Source organism: Spermophilus citellus (assembly GCF_964194105.1).
Source record: "Spermophilus citellus genome assembly, chromosome: 11".
NCBI classification, from domain to species: Eukaryota; Metazoa; Chordata; class Mammalia; order Rodentia; family Sciuridae; genus Spermophilus; species Spermophilus citellus.
The window spans coordinates 114291632-114311043 of NC_138192.1; the positions used below are offsets into that span (position 1 = coordinate 114291632).

The 19412-nt window shown below is 33.6% G+C and overlaps 1 protein-coding gene across 1 annotated transcript in view; it reads left to right on the forward strand.

Moving 5' to 3' along the window:
• Window positions 1–5598: 5598 nt before the first annotated feature.
• The window catches only part of VWC2L (von Willebrand factor C domain containing 2 like), a gene marked incomplete at its 3' end in the record, with an annotated part of 144913 nt that continues 131099 nt past the window's right edge, over window positions 5599–19412 (forward strand). Inside the window, exon 1 of the mRNA XM_081261670.1 lies at window positions 5599–6003. Coding sequence (XP_081117796.1) covers window positions 5614–6003 — 390 coding nt within the window. The 5' untranslated portion in view covers window positions 5599–5613. The remainder of the gene's footprint in view (window positions 6004–19412) is intronic.

The window sequence follows — 19412 nt, forward strand, 5'->3', positions numbered from 1 at the left end:
AATCTATGAAGAAGGTATCATTGATAACCATGCTGTACCTTTTGTGAAAAATAGTGGCTAAAAACCCAGGCTGTGGATTTGAAGTACTTGTACTTAAATGTTGGCTCCTTCCATCTCTAAAATGCCATCATGATCTGGTTTCTTAGCTTTCTGTAGCTTCTCCTTCTTCATTCACACATTGGCATTAATGCTGTTTTCCTTGTCATTAGAATGTTGTAAGAAATGTGTGGGATTATCCACACTGAGCACTAAGTATGATATCTAGCACATTGAGAGCTTAAAAATTTTGAAACATCATTGCTGGAATGATAACATGCTTTCTATGATTAGATATTCCAGTGGATAGAACTAATGTTCTAGTTATTTATCGTAAATGCTAAGCTTATATAAAACCCTTCCATTGACTTCATTTGCCTCTAAGTTCCCTAATAATTTATTACTAGGCTTTTAAAATAAAACTTTTAATTAAAACTAAATTCTTACTGAGCACGGTGATGCACAACTGTAATCCCAGTGGCTCAGGAGGCTGAGGCAGAAGGATCCCAAGTTCATAGTTGGTCTCAGCAGCAGTGAGGCACTAAACAACTCAGTGAGACCCTATCTCCAAATAAAATACAAAAAAAAGGTCTGAGGATGCGGCTCAGTGGTTGAGTGCCTCTGAGTTCAATCCCTGGTACCTCCAAAAAGCAAAAGAAAGCAAAACTGAATTCTTGGTTTGTTTTCACTATGAAGGAATGATTCACTAAAAAGAATATGACATAAAAAATTATGGGAATGCCCTGTATTTTATTTAGCTAAAATACATAACAAAAATTTTGATTATTCAATTTTTTTGAATTTTAACTTAAAATAAAAATCCCAAGTCATTTTGAAATGGAGATATTTATTTTCACTTCAAATCCAGAGAAAGTTTGTTGAGTTCATGAGTATTATCATTTTAAAGTAAAAATATATATTATTATAGTTTTGAACAATGATTTAGCATAATTTTGATAAATAATTTTAAAGTAGAATACCAATTATACCATATAACTTATTCATGATACATACTTGTAGATATAGATCCTATTTTTCCATAAGTAAAATTTGAAAACTATGCCATTTTAAACTTTTTGACATAGTCATTTGAAGAAGAAAGTTGCCTTGCTTAGCTGCTTTCAATCTCATCCTTTCAGAATGATTTATTAATCACAAATATAAGGAGAATGGCAGAGCACTTTGATGACCTCTGCATATAAAGTAGGCAGAGGATTAAACTTCATTTTCCCATTCTAAAATTTTATAATCTATTCATTGATGTGTCTAAATTTTTACTCAAATTGTTTTTATACAGGCAGGAGCTAGTTTATATTAAATGACTGACATCTAAGAAAATAAAATGATAGTCTGCTGAATCACAATTAAATAAAATATAATGTTCTATTGCTTATAAGATGTGACTGCTTGAAATAAAATCAATCTCCTCTCTCTCTCTCTCTCTCTCTCTCTCAGGTCGAGTATTAGCTCAAGCGAGTGGCAATGGGGTTATCCATTTGCTAGATCTTAAATCTGGACAGATTCACAAACTGATGGGCCACGAGAGTGAGGCACACACGGTGGTGTTTTCCCAGGATGGAAGGAGTCTGTTTTCTGGAGGTTCAGACGGCACAATTCGAATGTGGTCTTAATAGTCAGCAGCGTATCCCACTGCAGAGGGCATTCCCTTGAAGGCTTAAAAATGCTTCTTGGAGTCCCAAACCAGTAAATAACTGGTTAAATATGCCACTAGGTAACATTTACAATTTGCTTTAGAGCATGCTTTGGACATGTTTTGTGGTGTTCATACTGTTACCAATAAAATAAAGAAAAAAACTTTTTGCTGATTTATTTGTGTCTGGGTCTTCCCACCGCCGCCCCCACCCCTTATTTTGATAAGAATTTAGAAGCAGAGCATCTTTGTTAGGGTTTTGGAAGAAACAGCTTTACAATGACGCCTAATGACAGACTAGATGAATTACAGGAGATTGATTTTTAATATTAGAGAACAAACTGCAGGAAAACGCGGCTACTTTTTTTTTTTTTTTTTTTTTAAATCAGACCCAAGCTGCAGAAGACTGAAGTTTAATCATGTAGCACAGGGAAAGTCTTTTGTCAACCAAAGGGTCACATAGAATAGTCGAGCATACATTTTCAGATTCTTTGATAAGGATTATGCCTTATCTGTTAATAGTAATCAAGGACTGCAGATGGCTTAAATCTAAATGTATCTCTCTTCCGGAACTTTCATTTCGCAACTCATCCAAGAATGCATTAGGTATAATTATAATTTTTAAATTTTGTATTGTAATTTCAATGCAAATAAGTGTCGCGCACGTAGAATGCTCCCCCGCCCCCTCCTAATGCACGCATCGCTGTATAAAGTGCGACTGCTTAGAGAACACTCTAGCCTGGTCTAAAGAAGCATCTCGGGGATTTCGACCAAGCTGGGCTCAGAAGCCAGTTGTTGGCGCTGTCCGTGGTGCTGAGGAATTCCCGGCTGCCGGCAGAATGAGCTCCAAATCAGCAGTCTGCAAACTGCTCTCAGTGATGCAGAAACCCAGCTAAAGTTGCTCCTTTCCTTCATGTCCACAGTTAGCATTTTCTGGTGTGTAAGAAGGGATTCAAGCAACATATCGTGGACGATGCTGATGGTATTGCCGGTGGAGCGGGCTTTAAGCTACAGTACGCTGTTGCTGTTTGTGATCCTCAGAGCCTAGCCAAATCACCTCTACTGCCGTAGCAAACACTGTGTAAGTGAACTCATGTGTGGAGGAGGCGTGATCAGCCAGGAAATTTCATAGAAGGATCTAAGAAAATGCTAAAAATAAGTTCAACATGATTCTGCTTCTGGGGTCTGGATTTCTACAGGACCAGCATTGCTTCTTTCTTTGAATTCTGAAGACAGGTCCAAAGCGTATTTCTTATGTGTGTCTGCTGTGTTTCTCTCTGGAAGGGTGGGAGACTGCTTCTTGACTGTGTTTTGAAATGGGAGGTAGAGAGAATGGATTGCCTTTAGTTCATGCCTGAAAATGTATTCTTTGGGTGATTAAAGAGGAACTGCTTTCCTAAAACATACCTGACCTTTAAGTTCATATTGGTCTTTGACCCCCACCAACACCATTAACCTCCACAGTGACTAGGTAAGTGTATCTTATGACATGAGTTATGTTTGTTTTCTAAAAAATATTTATATAGATGCAGTCATTTTAAAGCATATGTAGCAATATGGGGAGGGGTGAAAGTTTAGCTGGGAAGTAATCTTCAGTTTAGCAGTGTTTGCTTTCTTATTAAAAATCTTCAGATAATCATGTCATTGGTTTCTCTAATGTATCTTTTCTTAATAGTGTCTTAAATTGCACTAGAGCACTCAATTATGAAGAAGGCTTTTTTAAAAAATAGCCTAAGAACTTCATTATATTAAAAAGAAAGCCTTGTATTCTCCATGCAGATTTTAAAATGTATTTCACAAAATAAAAGCATGTTTAATGTTTATATAAAGTAGATATCACACCCCTATTTCTACCTTTTAGTGTACATTTATCATAACCTGACACATTAATGCCTACCTGTGGCTTACAAAGAGATCATTTTCTGTGTCTTTTTGAAGCAGAATCATATGTGTATTTTATATGGCTTATCTTGCACATATTGACAGATACTCCTGGAGTATTATAAGGACGCACAGAAGCTCCCCTTTCTTCCAAGATAAACTTTCTAAATATGTAAGATGTATATAAATGTATCCTCTAATTAGTAAAATATATTTATGCCTTTTCAGAAGCTCCTATTATGTTTGTAGCCTCTGTAGTAATTTAGGAGGAAAAATGCTTTGTCAAAGGGAGCTCCTAGCTTCTCAAGTAGAATTATAGGTTTGCAATTTCTTGTTCTTTCATGACTCATTATTTTTGACATATTCTAAGAGAAATCCATCTCCTTTATCATTACTACCCAAAAGGAATTCTAATGTCGAGAATTTTAGAAGGAATTCTAATATCAGCTTTCTCTAAAAAAGGACATGAATATACTACCTTCCATCTTACTATTACTACAATTTGCATATCTAACTTAAAATGCAAATATAGCCTAATAGTTTATGAAGTTGCCTAGTATTATCTTCACCTTATTTAATATTATCATGTGTATATATTGAATAAAATGAGATATTTTACCATTGCTCTTAATATAATGTGAAAATAAACCAATGAGTGACATTTGTAAGTGATTTGAAAATGTCCTATATGCAATCTTAGTGATATTGTCATGAAGCTGATATCTTTTTGATAAACACATGAAATATTTCACAACACTTTTCCTTATCTAATATTCCTAAAAGTTACAGTTTCCCCAGAGCTTTTGTGTGAATTAGTCACTCTAAGCATTTAAATAAGAGCCCCACTACCAACATTTCCAAGCACTAATATTAAGTGAAGTTTACCAGTCAGGGTCACCATTTAAGAAGGTATATTCTCTATGAATGGCAATGCCTCATTATTATTTAAAGAAACTTCCATAAACAGTTTTTATGGTGGCATCTTTGTGCAAATTGCCTAAATGCAAATATTTTAGGCATTTCAACGGGTTATATTTCCAAGACTGTATGATGGTATTTATATATTACATGGAAGTAATTAATTCAAATGATATTATAAAATTACTAGACTCAAGTTGCTGTAAAAAAAATCTTCATGGGCATATCTTTCCTGCCCACTAGGAGCTTACCTCCTGAGTAAAACAAAGATGTGGACAAAAGTACAAATGCATTTGATTTTAACAAATCTTTTTCAATAAATGGAGTTCTTTCATATTATTATTTTAACTCTTCTTTCTCTTATTCACTATGAAATAGTTACACTGTTTTTATTATTAGCTATGTTTCCAAGTCCAGATCCATGTTGACTGAAAAAAGTAACTCATGTTCAAATCATTGTATTAATCCAACTATTGATATAACTGAGTAGGAGAGCTTTTATACTGGCTCCATCCCAATTATAACCTACAGTCAACTGTTGGTTGATTCCATTTCTTTTAGAATTCATTACTTTATACTAATCATCTTTTGAGTTTTGATGCAGATGATGATAACATACATCCCTTCTACCATTGACTAGTGCCGTTAAAAGAAAAATAGAGCATGTGAGTTCAAATATTATTGAACTCTTTGTCAGTAGCTCCATATACTCACTTTAAACTTCAGTAAAATCACTTCATATAGTTAGACAAAACCAAACCTTTGAAATTTAAAAGATAAATACAAGATGAGGGTTTCCATGTAAAATAATTTCATAAAGGACATATGTTAATGAGCACATTGCCAAGGATACATTCCCCAGACTTGGCAATGAAGTATGGATGATTGCATGAACTTAGTCTATTTTAGATCTTAGTATCTTCCAAATTGAACCCAGTCTTACTATCTTTCAAATTGAACCCAAACAATCAATATACGAACATGGGATTTAGTGAATCTATATTCTCTTTATATATGTCAAATTATTTTTTAAATATTTATTTTCAGCCTACCCCTCTTGTATTCCCATGGAAGGAGCTGAGTATATTTAATAATAGGAGCACACCCAGAAGTCTTTGAGGAGGGGCATGGCTCTTCATATTCATGAAGCTTGCATACTTCTATTGGTCATCCCTGGATTGGTCACCTCTGCTGCCATCAGTCATGAAGACTATCCTGCTGATGAAAGTGACCAGACCTCCAGTAATGACAATCTGATCTTTGATGACTATCGAGGGAAAGGGTGTGTGGATGACAGCGGCTTTGTATACAAGTTGGGAGAACGGTTTTTCCCAGGGCATTCCAACTGTCCATGTGTCTGTGCTTTAGATGGACCTGTTTGTGACCAGCCAGAATGCCCAAAAATTCACCCAAAGTGCACAAAAGTGGAACACAATGGATGCTGTCCTGAGTGCAAAGAAGTGAAAAACTTTTGTGAATATCATGGGAAAAATTACAAAATCTTGGAGGAATTTAAGGTATGAATTACCTTCCATATTTATTCAATACTAATTTTTCACATTGCATGCTTAGTAGATTGTTACATTAAAATCAAAATTGGAAAATATTTCGAAGTTTATCCTTAATTCATAACATTATGATTTTAGCTAGCATAAATAAGATCATGCTTGAAATTTTGGCCAATTTCTTGGTCAGTATTTGTAGAGTTTCATAGTAACCTTTTTCTTAGAAGAATTTTTGAACAAGCTTAATGTCTTTTATTTTTGGCCTTTAAACATTTCTTTGTATTATTATAAAATATGTTTTCTGAGGGAAGGAAATTTGTTTGTAGGCTATGTGTCTATTAAGTTTTGTTACGTTTTGGCCATTTAGCCTATATTTGGAGACTTTTAACTGTGGTCTTTAAGTATTTGTTTAGTGTGCGGAAATGTAAGTGCTAGAGTAACATGCTCCCAAGTTGTGATTTTCATGTTAAGAAAATACACTGGGCCTACTTGTTGTAGAACAAGGTCCCTGTCTGTTCTATGCTTATCAAACTTTTTACTTATAGGATTCATAGAACACTGAATTTTTATCATAGTGTATCTAAAAAAAGACTCATTTGTTTTCAACATACATGGTATTTCTTAGTTTTCTTATGCTTTTGACTTAGATTCAAGGAACTTAAAGTTCATTTTTATCTGTTCTTGGATTTTCTTTTCTCCAATGGCTAGTTTTCATTAAAATGTCCTATAAGCCAGATATGAATCCTGAGGGCATGATAATACATCAAAAATATCCTCTTTAATTGTAATGACAGTTTGTGCCTTGGAGTGTTTGTCATACTTATGTCTTGATTTGAAATGTTCTCTTTTTGTCTAACCATGTTCTGTGGCAAGGTACTCAGAATAATATAAGTAAAAGAAGGTATAGGTAGATTCCATTGCTTTCAGTCTCTCTAGGTTATGGGTTAATACCAGCAATTTACGTAGGAATGCCTTACCGTTTTAATTGAATTCCTTAGGACATAAGGAAATTATAATTATACTTATTTTATCAGCTTTCTTAGACATAGAATGTTATTCTAGACTTTCCTATTTCATGTATAAGAGTTTGCTGTACAATATTGACAAGTAAAGAGCTAGGGAGTCTAGTAAAATTATCATTATTGGCATCAAATGATAGCAAATAGTATACTATTATGCATTTACTGATGACTTTGTGGTCCCTAAAATATTAGCTATTTTTACTTTCAGGTTAATAATGAAAGTAAATACAAGTACTCAACACATCAAGGTTTATATAACCATGTCCAGAATTACTGTCATTCTCTTGTAACATACATATATTTCTAGAGTGCAAAAAAAAATTGTAGGAACAGTACTACCCCAAATTAAAAAGTATATCAGGAAAAGTTTGTGAGGTACATATATAATTTAGTAATTAGTATTTAATAAAGAAGATGAGAAATTGATTATATGAATTTAATCAATTCACCACTAAAAAGTGCTATAACTTACCCTTATTATATAAGATGATAACTATGTTACCATGTCAAACAATACAAATATGTATCAAACAAAAAGTTGATAATTCCTATACCCCTTTTAATTATCTCTCTACTATAATCTAACCCTACTCTATCCCTAATATATAACCTATTGATGTACACAGCTTTGCCACTTGACTTTCTGTGACATTGGATTTTTAAATGTGTGTTGTTGTTTTTTTCCAAAATAGATGTCATGCTTTTGTAAGAATGAGGAACTAAGATAAAGAAAGTTTAGGTAACTTCTCCAAAAGTTAAGTCAAGTAACTTAACTTATTCTAGATGCCACCTTTTTGACAGTGAAATCTATTCAGCCTCTTGAAGCACTCTCTGGTTAGATAAACCTGGATTCAACAACCAAATTCATCAATGGGAGTAAATTTTTGGATGGAATCCTTAAACTTTTTGAGTCACAGTAGTACATGAAAACCATGTACTAATTAACTCTCTTGGGAAGAGATGTTGGAAATATTTAATGAAATATAATTTAAGTTACTAGACTTGCAGTGACAGATACAAAGTAGGTATTGAATAAAGGGTTGTTCTCTAGTATCCAGTGACTAACTCTATGTTCTAAATTATGCTATGGCTTTGCCTATGTCTTTTAATGGAAATTCAACTTTTTCAAATGAAGTAATTCCAATATATATTTAAATGCTTTACTTATCCATATGAACTGTAAATATTAGCCATTATTTGTCATCTTGCTTCTCTTCTAGTTCAACTTCAAAGAAAAAAAAATATTTAAATAGAAATAAAATTAAAAACAAAACCAGCTTGCAATGAATTAGTACATAATTTTTAAAGATGTATAGAACTTTCATTTAATAATTTTGATATATTATTAAGGCAATTGCAATATTATATCTTCTTTGCATATAATATATTCATCCAATAAGCATTTATTGGACGTTCAGTATGCAAGATACTGTAAATATACATAAATTGGAAAGCAGGATACATGGAATTCAAAGTCTCTTCTCACAAGGCTAATTGATTTAGAGAATAAAGGCAGTTAAAAGTTATATTTGTGACTATAAAATTCTAATATAATTCCCAAGGGATTGTAGTATCAGAAGCTTACCAATAAGTATGAGACTTGGTTAAATAAAATTTTTTTAAAAGGATGGTCACAATTAAGCCTGTTCTTTAAGAAATGTTGAAATTGATCTGAGGAGATTAAAATTCCAAAGTGGAACTGCTGGAGCAAAATAAAAGGTAAATTTGCATTTGTGTTGGTGGACAGTGGATAGAAGAGACTGGGCCAAAGTATAACAGATATAAAACACCAGACATTGTGCATAGAGGTGAACTAGTTAAACAAGATTGCTAAAGAAGATTATCTTATATCCAAGTGTGAAATTGAAAAGAAGTGAAGAAAAATTAACAGTGGGGGAAAGACAACTATTGAAAACAAAACAAAACAGATGTGATGATTGGCATGTGTAAGAACAAAGACATTCAGTGTTGTTTTCAGGATAAAATCTAAACTCGCTAGTGTAGACTAGATCACTACTCACGAACTTCGTCAAACACTTCAATCTTCAGTGACTTCTCTTCCATGTGTTTGCATTTTCTGTCCCACCACATGAGCACTTTGTCAACATTGCTTACCTCTATGAGCCCTCAACTACTTCAGGACTCTATTCAAATGTCATCTCACCATCTGTCCTAGTGCTATGTCCCAGGCTGGATCCCACTCCTCTTCTACATGTTCCCACAACATGCTGTGCCCACCTTATAACAAGAATGGGAATGGGAATGGTAGTCAGACACCATCAAGAGCTTTACATGTATCAACGCATTTCAAGATTTGCAAGACCTATGTTTTCATTAGCACCATTTTACAGATAAGAAAAATGAATCATCAAAGTATAACTTGCCCAAAAGTGAAAAGTGAAAAAACTAGGGTTTCAACTCAGGCAGCCTGCCTGAACTCTAAGTTCTTCACCCTCTCCTGCTTCTGTCACAGTGCCATAACACATGTAATATGAAACTACCTGGGTCATCTGCTAGAAACTACCAGTTTCTTTCTCCAAGTGAACCCTTTAAGAGTAGGTACAATGTTTTCTTATTTCTCTATTCCCAAACCTCTGGAGTATGTAAGCCACGTGGCATAATGGGCCTGATTATAATTGAACATATAGAACAAAGAGGTTAATTAAAATCCCTTTAAATTTTCGTAGTGTCTGTTTATGTGTTGATCTCTTTAAGTTTATATGAAGACTGATCTTCAGGTAGCTAAAGGTGCAAGCATTGTTCCCAGATGGAGCACCTGTTTCCAGCCTGCTTCTACTGTCAACTCCTCTCCCAGGCCCTTCCTAGCCAAGGCTGGTCTTGGATGCTATCTCCATCCCCATGTTGCAATGACTGCCCAGTGTTTTAGTTGTGCTGTCTCACCCTATATAATTTCAAAACATATGTCACATCTCAATCTTTTCTAATTAGAAAATTCAAATATAAATTGATCTATATATGTTTCCTTATAGGAAGAATAACGCTCTTCATAGAGGTTGTGGGGATACATTTTTCCATTTCCTGATGCAAGCTTTGAAAATAAATTTCTCTCTAATCTTTTTGAAAACTCTAAATTCTCCAGTGTTCTGGTAATATTGTATTAAGATAAAGGTCACTGTATAGTAGGTTCTCTCATCTTTTTTTTAATATGTTCCCAGGCAATATGACACTGGAACCTACTTTTCTAGGAAATAAAGTGCATAAATAATAAATTATAATAGCATTTCCTAGTCCCACCACCACCCCCCAAAAAAAAGTTTATTAGAAATGTAGGCTCTATTTGCTTTGACTCTGTGCTTAAGTATCTCATGCTGAGTTTCCCAAAGGAGAAATAATTTCTTATTTTGCTTGGTATTTTTATAACTCTGCTAGAATTAGCCTTTTTGGATATTTCTTTACACTTTACAACTTGTACTGATTTAGTTTTAGGTCAGACACTGAAGGTTATACTACAGCTGAAGGAGATCCTATTTCAGATTTTGCATAGCTGGTTTTTATTTTGAAGTGATTTTCTGCAGTCAATACCCAGTGTCCTCAAATCAGGATTTGGGTTTGGCTAAGATCTGCCTTTCCCTGCTGGCAGTGACCTTCGTGCTTTCCCCTTTCCCTATTTCTAACCAAGGAGAGTTGATAAGGTCTCTTAGTTTTATATTTGAAAGGTTTAGTGTAAATAATTGCTTATGTTGCATCTTTGTGTATATGTTGTTTTCTTTTAAAATAAAGTTATTTTCATGTCATGCGCTACTGCCTAGTTTTTTTTTCCTGAATTTTTCACCTAATATTTAAATCTTGAGGAGTGAAAACAAAGAGGAAAAACAAGTCAACAGGATATTTTGCCAAATTATTATACCCATAAAAAAATATTGATGCCAGTTTAGGTTTGGAATTGATTTGCTCTTTAATGGGTATATTCAAAAGGAGAGAGAATTTCCAAAATAATCATTAATCTGTATCCACATCAGTAATGCCAATATTATGTAACATTAAATCTGTAAAAATGTTTCAGCTGAAAGGATTTTTGAATTTAGGTTTGAGAGATTTGTTTTATGTCTGGTTGTTTTTAATATGGAAAAAAGAATGGAAGGCAACATATTTAAGGAGCCTAAGGATCAGATTTACAAAGGAAAGAGAACATAATGGAGACTGCAGGGAAATCTCAGTTGAGGAGACTAATAGGTAACACAGTTCCCATCACTTTACCCTACTTACTCACCTACCTGCCATTGAACCAGTCTCTATGAAGGGTATTTGAACTAAGTAACATGTTTACGCAAGGCAAAGAAATATAGAAGCATCTTTCCAGAAGTATGAAGGTTATATTTATTGTGATAGCAAATAAATTGATAGATTTTGAGAATAAAGGTGGGATTTTTTAAAAAGTTTAATACAGTAGAGGATTTACAAATTATTAGCATAAGGGTAGGGGAGTCATCATTTTAAAGATAATCTCCATAGAAAATATTATAATTTCACACACTAAAAATGATTGAGAATTTTTGTGGAAAGGTTGAAAAGATTAATCCCATAATTATTCACTCCACAAAACACAGTTCCTGTTTTGCAGAGCATATTGGGGCTTTGAAGATGAAAATGGCCTATGAATGAGTTAAAGAATGGCTCCTCCTTTCAAGTTACTAGGACAGAGATTGAATCATGACCTCTGCTTAATCTGAGGCTCAGATGCAGCACGCTGAATGCAGAGGTTCAATGTGGATATTCTCAATGAGGGATTTCCATCTTTGTAAATAACTGAGAACTTTGATTTATTTTTTATAATATTTTACCCGTTTTGGAGAGTACAGTCAATTTTATTAAAACAACTTTATGAAGGTCATCACATCCTTTCTTACTATTATTAAATTGTGCATAGTTGGCATTTAAAAAAAATTCACAAATGTTTCCTCCATCTATGAAGGAGATCAGATTTTAAAAATAACTTATTTTTTTAAAAAATCCCTTTAATAATAGGGGTGATCCTTTTCATATTTAACACTTTCTAAAACAAAAGAATAAAATTATAAGACTATATGACTGCCACATTCATTCCCACAGGGGTGAAATAGGCCCTTTGCCATCAAAATTAGTCCCTTGCTTTACATTTTAAGAGACCGATGGCCACCAGCCATTTGGTTTGCAGTATGCAGGAGCAGTTTTTCATACTTGTTCACTGATATTTATTGCTGTCCTTATTGCTGCTATTAGTGGTGATAACTGCATGATAAGTATGACTACAGAGATTTGTGACTGGGCTTCTGTGCCCTGTGCACATGGGAAGATTGGTGCTTGATTTGCAGCCATGTCTGAGATTTGCAGAGCTTGTCACCATTAGTGACTACTTCAGACTTGGGGTCAACCCTTGGAAGTTTATAGATATCGTTGCCCTTTCCCTGCACATGCACCAAGAATGTGAAAGATGAAGCTGAGGGAAAAAAATGACTTCATAATGCCCCTTCCAAATTTGAGCTACAGTTGTACAGGTTTTGGATATGTTTAAAACTTGCCTATTTTTAATTGTGTTTTTTCTCACCAGAATACGGTGTGATATTAGCAAGCATATCTTTTCTATTTCCTATACCTTATTTCATAACTCAGATCTATTCATATTTTGTGGATATTTTTAGATTAATTCATACATCTATATAACATAGTCTTGCTTCATAGATGCATTGATTTGTGTGTGGGTGTGGGTGTATGTGTGTGTGTGTGTGTGTGTGTGTGTGTGTGTGAAACTGGAGAAAGCGTGAGTCCTCTTTGAGAAAATTTTACTTTCAGATTAGGCGAAACTTTTATTTCTACTCCTTAATAGTTCTGACCACATTTTTGTTTTGTTTTGCTTTCCTGCAGCTTGATTTATATACCAAGCAGTGTGTTTTATGAAGGACAACACAAGAAAAACCTCTCAGTGTATTTTTTATCTGTGCTTCGTCAAGCTTTCAAGGAAGGGCCTAAGACAAATAGCTAAAGGAAGATTTGAAGTGATCAGTGGGTTTGTTTTCTCAAACTATAGCTACTATTAATTGGAGACTGGCTTATTTTAGAGTCTGTGCTTTGCACTTTCATCATCACTATTGATTAGCATCAGTCATTTCAGTCTAACACACCTCCATTGTTGATTTCCTTGACTTTTGTCTGCCACACAGCAGCATATCACAATAAAACTATATTTGCAAGGATTTAATGACATCATGGAAAAAGTGAATAAAATTCTAAAGGAACAAGAAAAGCCAATCATCTCTTAAAAAGTTTCTGATGCATTTTTACATGACTGTATAAAGTTGTATAAAGGGTATAAAAAGTTCACTGAACACAACTCTTAATTTTCGCCTTATTATATCAGATAACAAAACTCAATAGACTTTAAATTTTCCATCTATAGAACTGAAACAATAATATCATCACTTGTCTTAAAAAGAACAAATAGTATACAGAATTTGAAAATTAGAATATTATGTCTGAATTTATAAGTAGAGATTTTAACTACTCGAGAGTTTTTTGTTTTGTTTTGTTTTTTGTTATTGTTGTTGTTGTTATTGTGTTTTTTTTACAAATGGGCATTTTTTTGGCCTGTATTTTCAAAACTATTTTAATATTGACCTTTTACTACCATTACTACTTCATGGCTTATGATTATATTTGTGTTTCTGAGTTTTAATAACTTCTTTCAATTATAAAAGTCTAACATTATGGTTTTTATGTATACTTATACATACTTACCCCTAAGAACTAGCCATAGAAATTAGATCTATAAAGAAACTTTGAATTTACTTTGTCTAGCTCCCTATTTTAGAGGTGATAAAACAAAGACTAATAGAAACTTAGTGATAGCAGCATCATGACAGAGCTCATTATTTGCAAAAGCAATATTAATACATCATTTTCTTGTGGTATCTCTTCTACATTTTATTATCTTCGGGTTTAACAAGAAAATTCAAGCTGATTCGCATCTTCTTTTCTAATAAATATGTTGGATGCAAAGATTTATTTCAGCCAATTGTCTATAGAAATGTGATATGAGGACCTATCACCATGGCAACCCAGAGTTACAAGTAGAGAAGAACAATAAAATATTGGCACATCTAAAATCAATCTTTGATTCAGATTGAATACAATTTGTGAAACAAGCTGAAGTTTGCAAAGACTCTGATAAAAAGGGGGTCTGTTGTCTGAAACTGAAAAAAATCTGTAATTAAACCAAACAATATAGCCAAAATAAAATATAAATGTCTTTCATTAGATACTACTTATTTACTTTCACTGAGACTACTTTACTCTAAAAAGTAACAAAGAAACTAAACTATTGTTCTTTCTCATATATTTTGGTGATTTTTTTTTTTTTGCAACTGAGACTGATAAGTTTTATTTATTCATTCCGCAAACTCCTGCCTCTCACTAGATGGCAGGAATGGAGTGTGCAGAATGGATGGAGAGTGCAAAAATCTTTAGTTCCATGACATCAGTAAGACCTAGGGAAGAAATGTTGCAAAAATCCCCATTCCTTCACCTCTCCTGCTTTTAATTTAAACCATTTAAATGTATATCACTATATAGATATATAAATATATTTTTCCTACAAATAATGTAGATTTTTTAAATTTATATTATTCTATAAATAATCCCAGAATATTCTAATCAGTTGGTTTGGGGAATCATGGTTTTAAGGTAGGCTTTGCCAGACTGTTTTCGAAGGGACACTGGAATCTGTGAGATTTCTAGTGAAAATTTCCAGTTGTTTTTCATGATCAGTTTGAGGAATGATGAATCTTTAAACTCTTCTGGAAATGTACAGTGCACATTTGAAAATTGAGACCACTTGAATGTATTTATGAAGTTTGTTGGAGAATTTATGTATGTTCCACATCTAAGAACTCAACAGCTGGTAAAAACTGGGTTTTCTAGTAGTCCCTACCACTTCCAGCCAGGTGACCTAGGCACACAGTACTTTCTCTGTCTGGATGTTCACATCTCCGAAATAGAGATCTCAGGAGAAACTACTTGGCACACAGTAAGTGATTCATAAAGGCTACCTGACATTTTTACTACAATTACTACTAAGTCATATTTAGTCTAGGATTTCACAAATTTATGTGACAGTAGAACACTATTTTTCCTCAGAACATCTATTAACAATTAAAGTTCCCACAAGTCCAATGAGACATAGTTTTCAGAACTACCCTGCTTGTGGTTCAAAATGGCCTAATTACCATAAAAATAAATAAACAAAGTAAAGGTATTGTGTCCATCTACAACTAAAAAAATATTTTTTTAAAAAGTGACCTAATTATTTGACTCTATGGTTAGTTAATGATAAAATCTATTTGTCTCTATTTCTTCTTGAAGTTCCCCAAATTGCATTTATGTGACTATTATGGTAATTTATTAATGTGTGTTATATAAAACAATTTAGTTGAAAAATGACTTTTCAGAATAATAATGATGATGACAGTCATAGTACCAATTACATAGAACCAATAATTTAAGTTAGGGATTGGCACACTAGAGGCCATGGGCCAAATCTAGTTCAAGTTTTCTTTGTAGCTTTAAAAGAAAAAAGGGGGAAGGGGTTAAGTTTTAAAAACTTTTTGTAAGTTTTATTGGAAAACAACCATGCTTATTCATTTATGTGTTGTTTGTAGTTGCTGTTAAGAATGTCCTAGAGACTATATGATTTTTTTAAATCTAACATATTTACTTTCTGGCCCTCTATAGAAAAAGTTGGCTGATCCTTGATCTGGACTGAAGTTGTTCTTCCCATTATACCTCACTTACATGTTGTACTGTCACCTGTCCTTCTACCTGCATTCTTGAATGTCACAAATTCTTTGGGGTCATGCTAGATAAAGAATCTACGTTAGTTGTGGTGGACTCAGGGTTCTCTTTGAACACATATACATTTAAAAAGACCTGCAGAAAAGTTACATTTCATTGCATACTTGACTCCAAAAAGTATAGCTTTGCTCTTGGCATTGCTGTATAGTGATTTATTAATTTTTCACTTACTCAAAATTCTCAGATGAAATAAATAAGCAAAGATTATAACATGTCCAACATTTTTATATCCCACATGTTCTCCTTTGAGGGTAGGACAAGTTACAAAAGGATATTTATTTATTTAATATGATGAACATATTCAGTGTTATATTAGCAATTGAAAGTATGTATATGGTCTACTTACTTGGGTTTTCATTGTATCATTACTTTTTTTCATTGATTTTATTTTTTAAATACATGGCAGTGGAATGCATTATAATTCTTATTACACATATAGAGCACAATTTTTCATATCTCTTTATATAAAGTATGTTCACACCAATTCATGTCTTCATACATGTACTTTGGATAGTGATGTCTATCACATTCTACCATCATTGCTAACCCCCTGCCACTCCCTTTCCCCTCTACCTCTCTGCCCTATCTAGAGTTCATCTGTTTCTCCCATGTGCCCCCTCCCCACCCCATTATGGGTCAGTCACCTTATATCAGAGAAAACATTCGGCATTTGTTTTTTTGGGATTGGCTAACTTCACTTAGCATTATTTTCTCCAATGCCATCTATTTACCTGCAAATGCCATGACTTTATTCTCTTTTATTGCTGAGTAAAATTCCATTGTGTATATATGCCACATTTTTAATCCATTCATTTACTGAGGGGCAGCTAGGTTGGTTCCACAGTTTAGCTATTGAGAATTGTGCAGCTATAAACATTGATGTGGCTGTATCCATGTAGTATTCTGTTTTTAATTCCTTTGGGAATACATAAGGAGAGGGATAGCTGGGTCAAATGGTGGTTCCGTTCCTACTTTTCTTTGTCTTCACAATAGCTGCCATTCTGACTGGAATGAGATGATATCTTAGAGTAGTTTTGATTTGCATTTCTCTAATTGCGAGAGATGATGAACATTTTTTCATATATTTGTTAGTTGATTGTATATCCTCTTCTGAGATTTTAAGTCAACTTTTGCATTCCATTAAATAAACTTATCTTACATGTGAAGAAGTGGTAGTATCGGCCAAAATACATGAGACATCCACCTGATCCTCAAGGTGCTCCTAGACTCTCACAGGGAATACAAAGTACAGGTGTAACTAGCACGGGTAGTTTGTGAAGGTTGCTGTAGTGTGAAGAAAGAAGTGGTTCATTCTGAAGGGCTAAAGGAAAATAGCCCAAGAATGGCAAAGGTAAAGAAAAAACTTGATCAGAGAAAAGTGAGACAGCTCAAGTGACCAGTGCACATGGTACAGAGTGTAAGATAAAAGTGGAGAGGGAGCATGAGGAGGGAGTGTGGGGCCAGTTCAGTGTGAAAGCCAGGGTCAAAACCTGAACAGAGCAGAGAGTTCCTGAAGGACGTGGGTTGGGGAACTAACCAGATTTGTGCCCACAACAAACATGAATGATTATAGAGGGTTCTAGAAAATATTTTGTAAATGTATTCGCTCATTAAGTTAATCCTACAATACTTTTATGCCTATTTTATAAATGAGAAAACTGACTTTCAGGGAGATTTGTGCTCTTCTTCTTGTTACATAAGCGGGGACTATCAAACCTGACAAATCAAGGAGGGATTTCTGCCTCTAATTCTAGAGCTGTCTTCAATACACATTATCAGCTTTGGTGAGACTCCTGAACACAGATGCAAGTAACGTAGTAGAGAGAATCTGGCTTTCCCTTGAGTGTATATATGTAAAATAGATGTTTAATTATAATTCTATTTCATATTTAGTCCCATATCTTTTTCACAGAAACATAGTACACTGATAACATGAAGAAAATTCTTTCCCTGTTCCACATATTCCAGGGCTCAACTGGTTTTATTTTAGAATTCCCGCTGCCTAGATAAAGGAAAAGTCACACACACACACACACACACACACACACACACACACACCATGGAGTTTTATATAGTAATAAAGAAAAATGAAATTATGTCATTTGCAGGAAAATGGATGGAACTTGAAACTTGATAATATTATGTTGAACAAAATAAGCCAAATTCAGAAGGTCAGTAATTGTGTATTTTCTCTCCTATGCAGAAGTTAGAGTGGAAAAAAGAAAAGTCTGATCAGTGGGGTGAGGGAGGGTCTCATGAAAATCAAAGGAAGGTCAGTAAAGTAGAGGAAAGGGACCAGAGAAGGGAAGAAGAGAGAAAGGAGAAATATGTGAAATGATATTGGCCAAATTATATTTTTATATTGTGTGCGTGCAGAATATGTGACAATAAACCCCACCATTATGTACACCTAAAATTCGCCAATAAAAATATGGAAAATAAATAAAATTCACATTGCTAAAATAAGTAGAGGCACATCAAAGGCATGTTCTATCCATTTGAAACAAACTACATTTTGAATACATTGAATATTAACCAAGATTATTTTTGCAAATGTAAGAATAATATTTTAAATTTTAAAGCAATGAAATGTGAATTTTAAAAAGCATAGAAATTGTTAAATGATTTTTGCAAAATTAGAAATGCAAAAGCTTCTATCATAGATATTGCAAAAACTCCAGTGATACGCAAATGAAGTCATTTTTCTTTATAGTGAGAGAATAGCCGTGGCGCCTGGAAATTCCACTTATTTTCACTGCATGGTAGTTTTATTGCTCTCTTCTAAAAAATTAAAATTGTTCAGTCTAACTTTAACTTTATTCCCAACATTAAAAATAAAATTCTGCCAAAATAGCAAACCTTTGACTGCTGAGATTTAAAAAGCTTCATTAAGGAGAAAAAGGACAATCACAGAAAATTTTCCTTTTGTTAATGAGACTCTAGGACGTTTACATTGAAACTAGAAGATACTAAAATCAACACTCCAAAAACTTAGAGCTAAAGTTACCCTGTTAAAAAACTGTTTGGGGCAAGAATATGATTAAAGATTGAAGTTTCATCTCAGTAAATAAGAATCTAATTAACTATCTAAAAACGTTGTTCAATGTCATTCTCAATCTAACCACAATTTGAGTTCGAACATGCTGCATTTTAAAAGATGAAGTACAAATTGCTTTCAAAACTCAAAAGGATATATTCTTCATAAATTCAATATTTTAATTAATTTGTAATGGAAATAATTATGCCATAATTTAATAAGATAATGTATGACTAATGTTCTCCCTTGACAAATACACAAACTTGCAAATAGACAGAGGGGAGGGAGGACAGAAATACTGGTCAATGTGAAAGCTATGACAACAATAATATTCATGAAACCAAAGCTACATAGTTTACCTTTTCTTTCACATATTACATGATTCCCTTGCTGTTTTGTAACAATCAATGAGAAAATCAGAGCACATTAATATTATATTATTTTTAATACGATCTTGCAAATTAGAAAATCCAGGCTTAAGTAGTTGAGCCTCTCCAAAGTAAAACAGTAGCATTTAA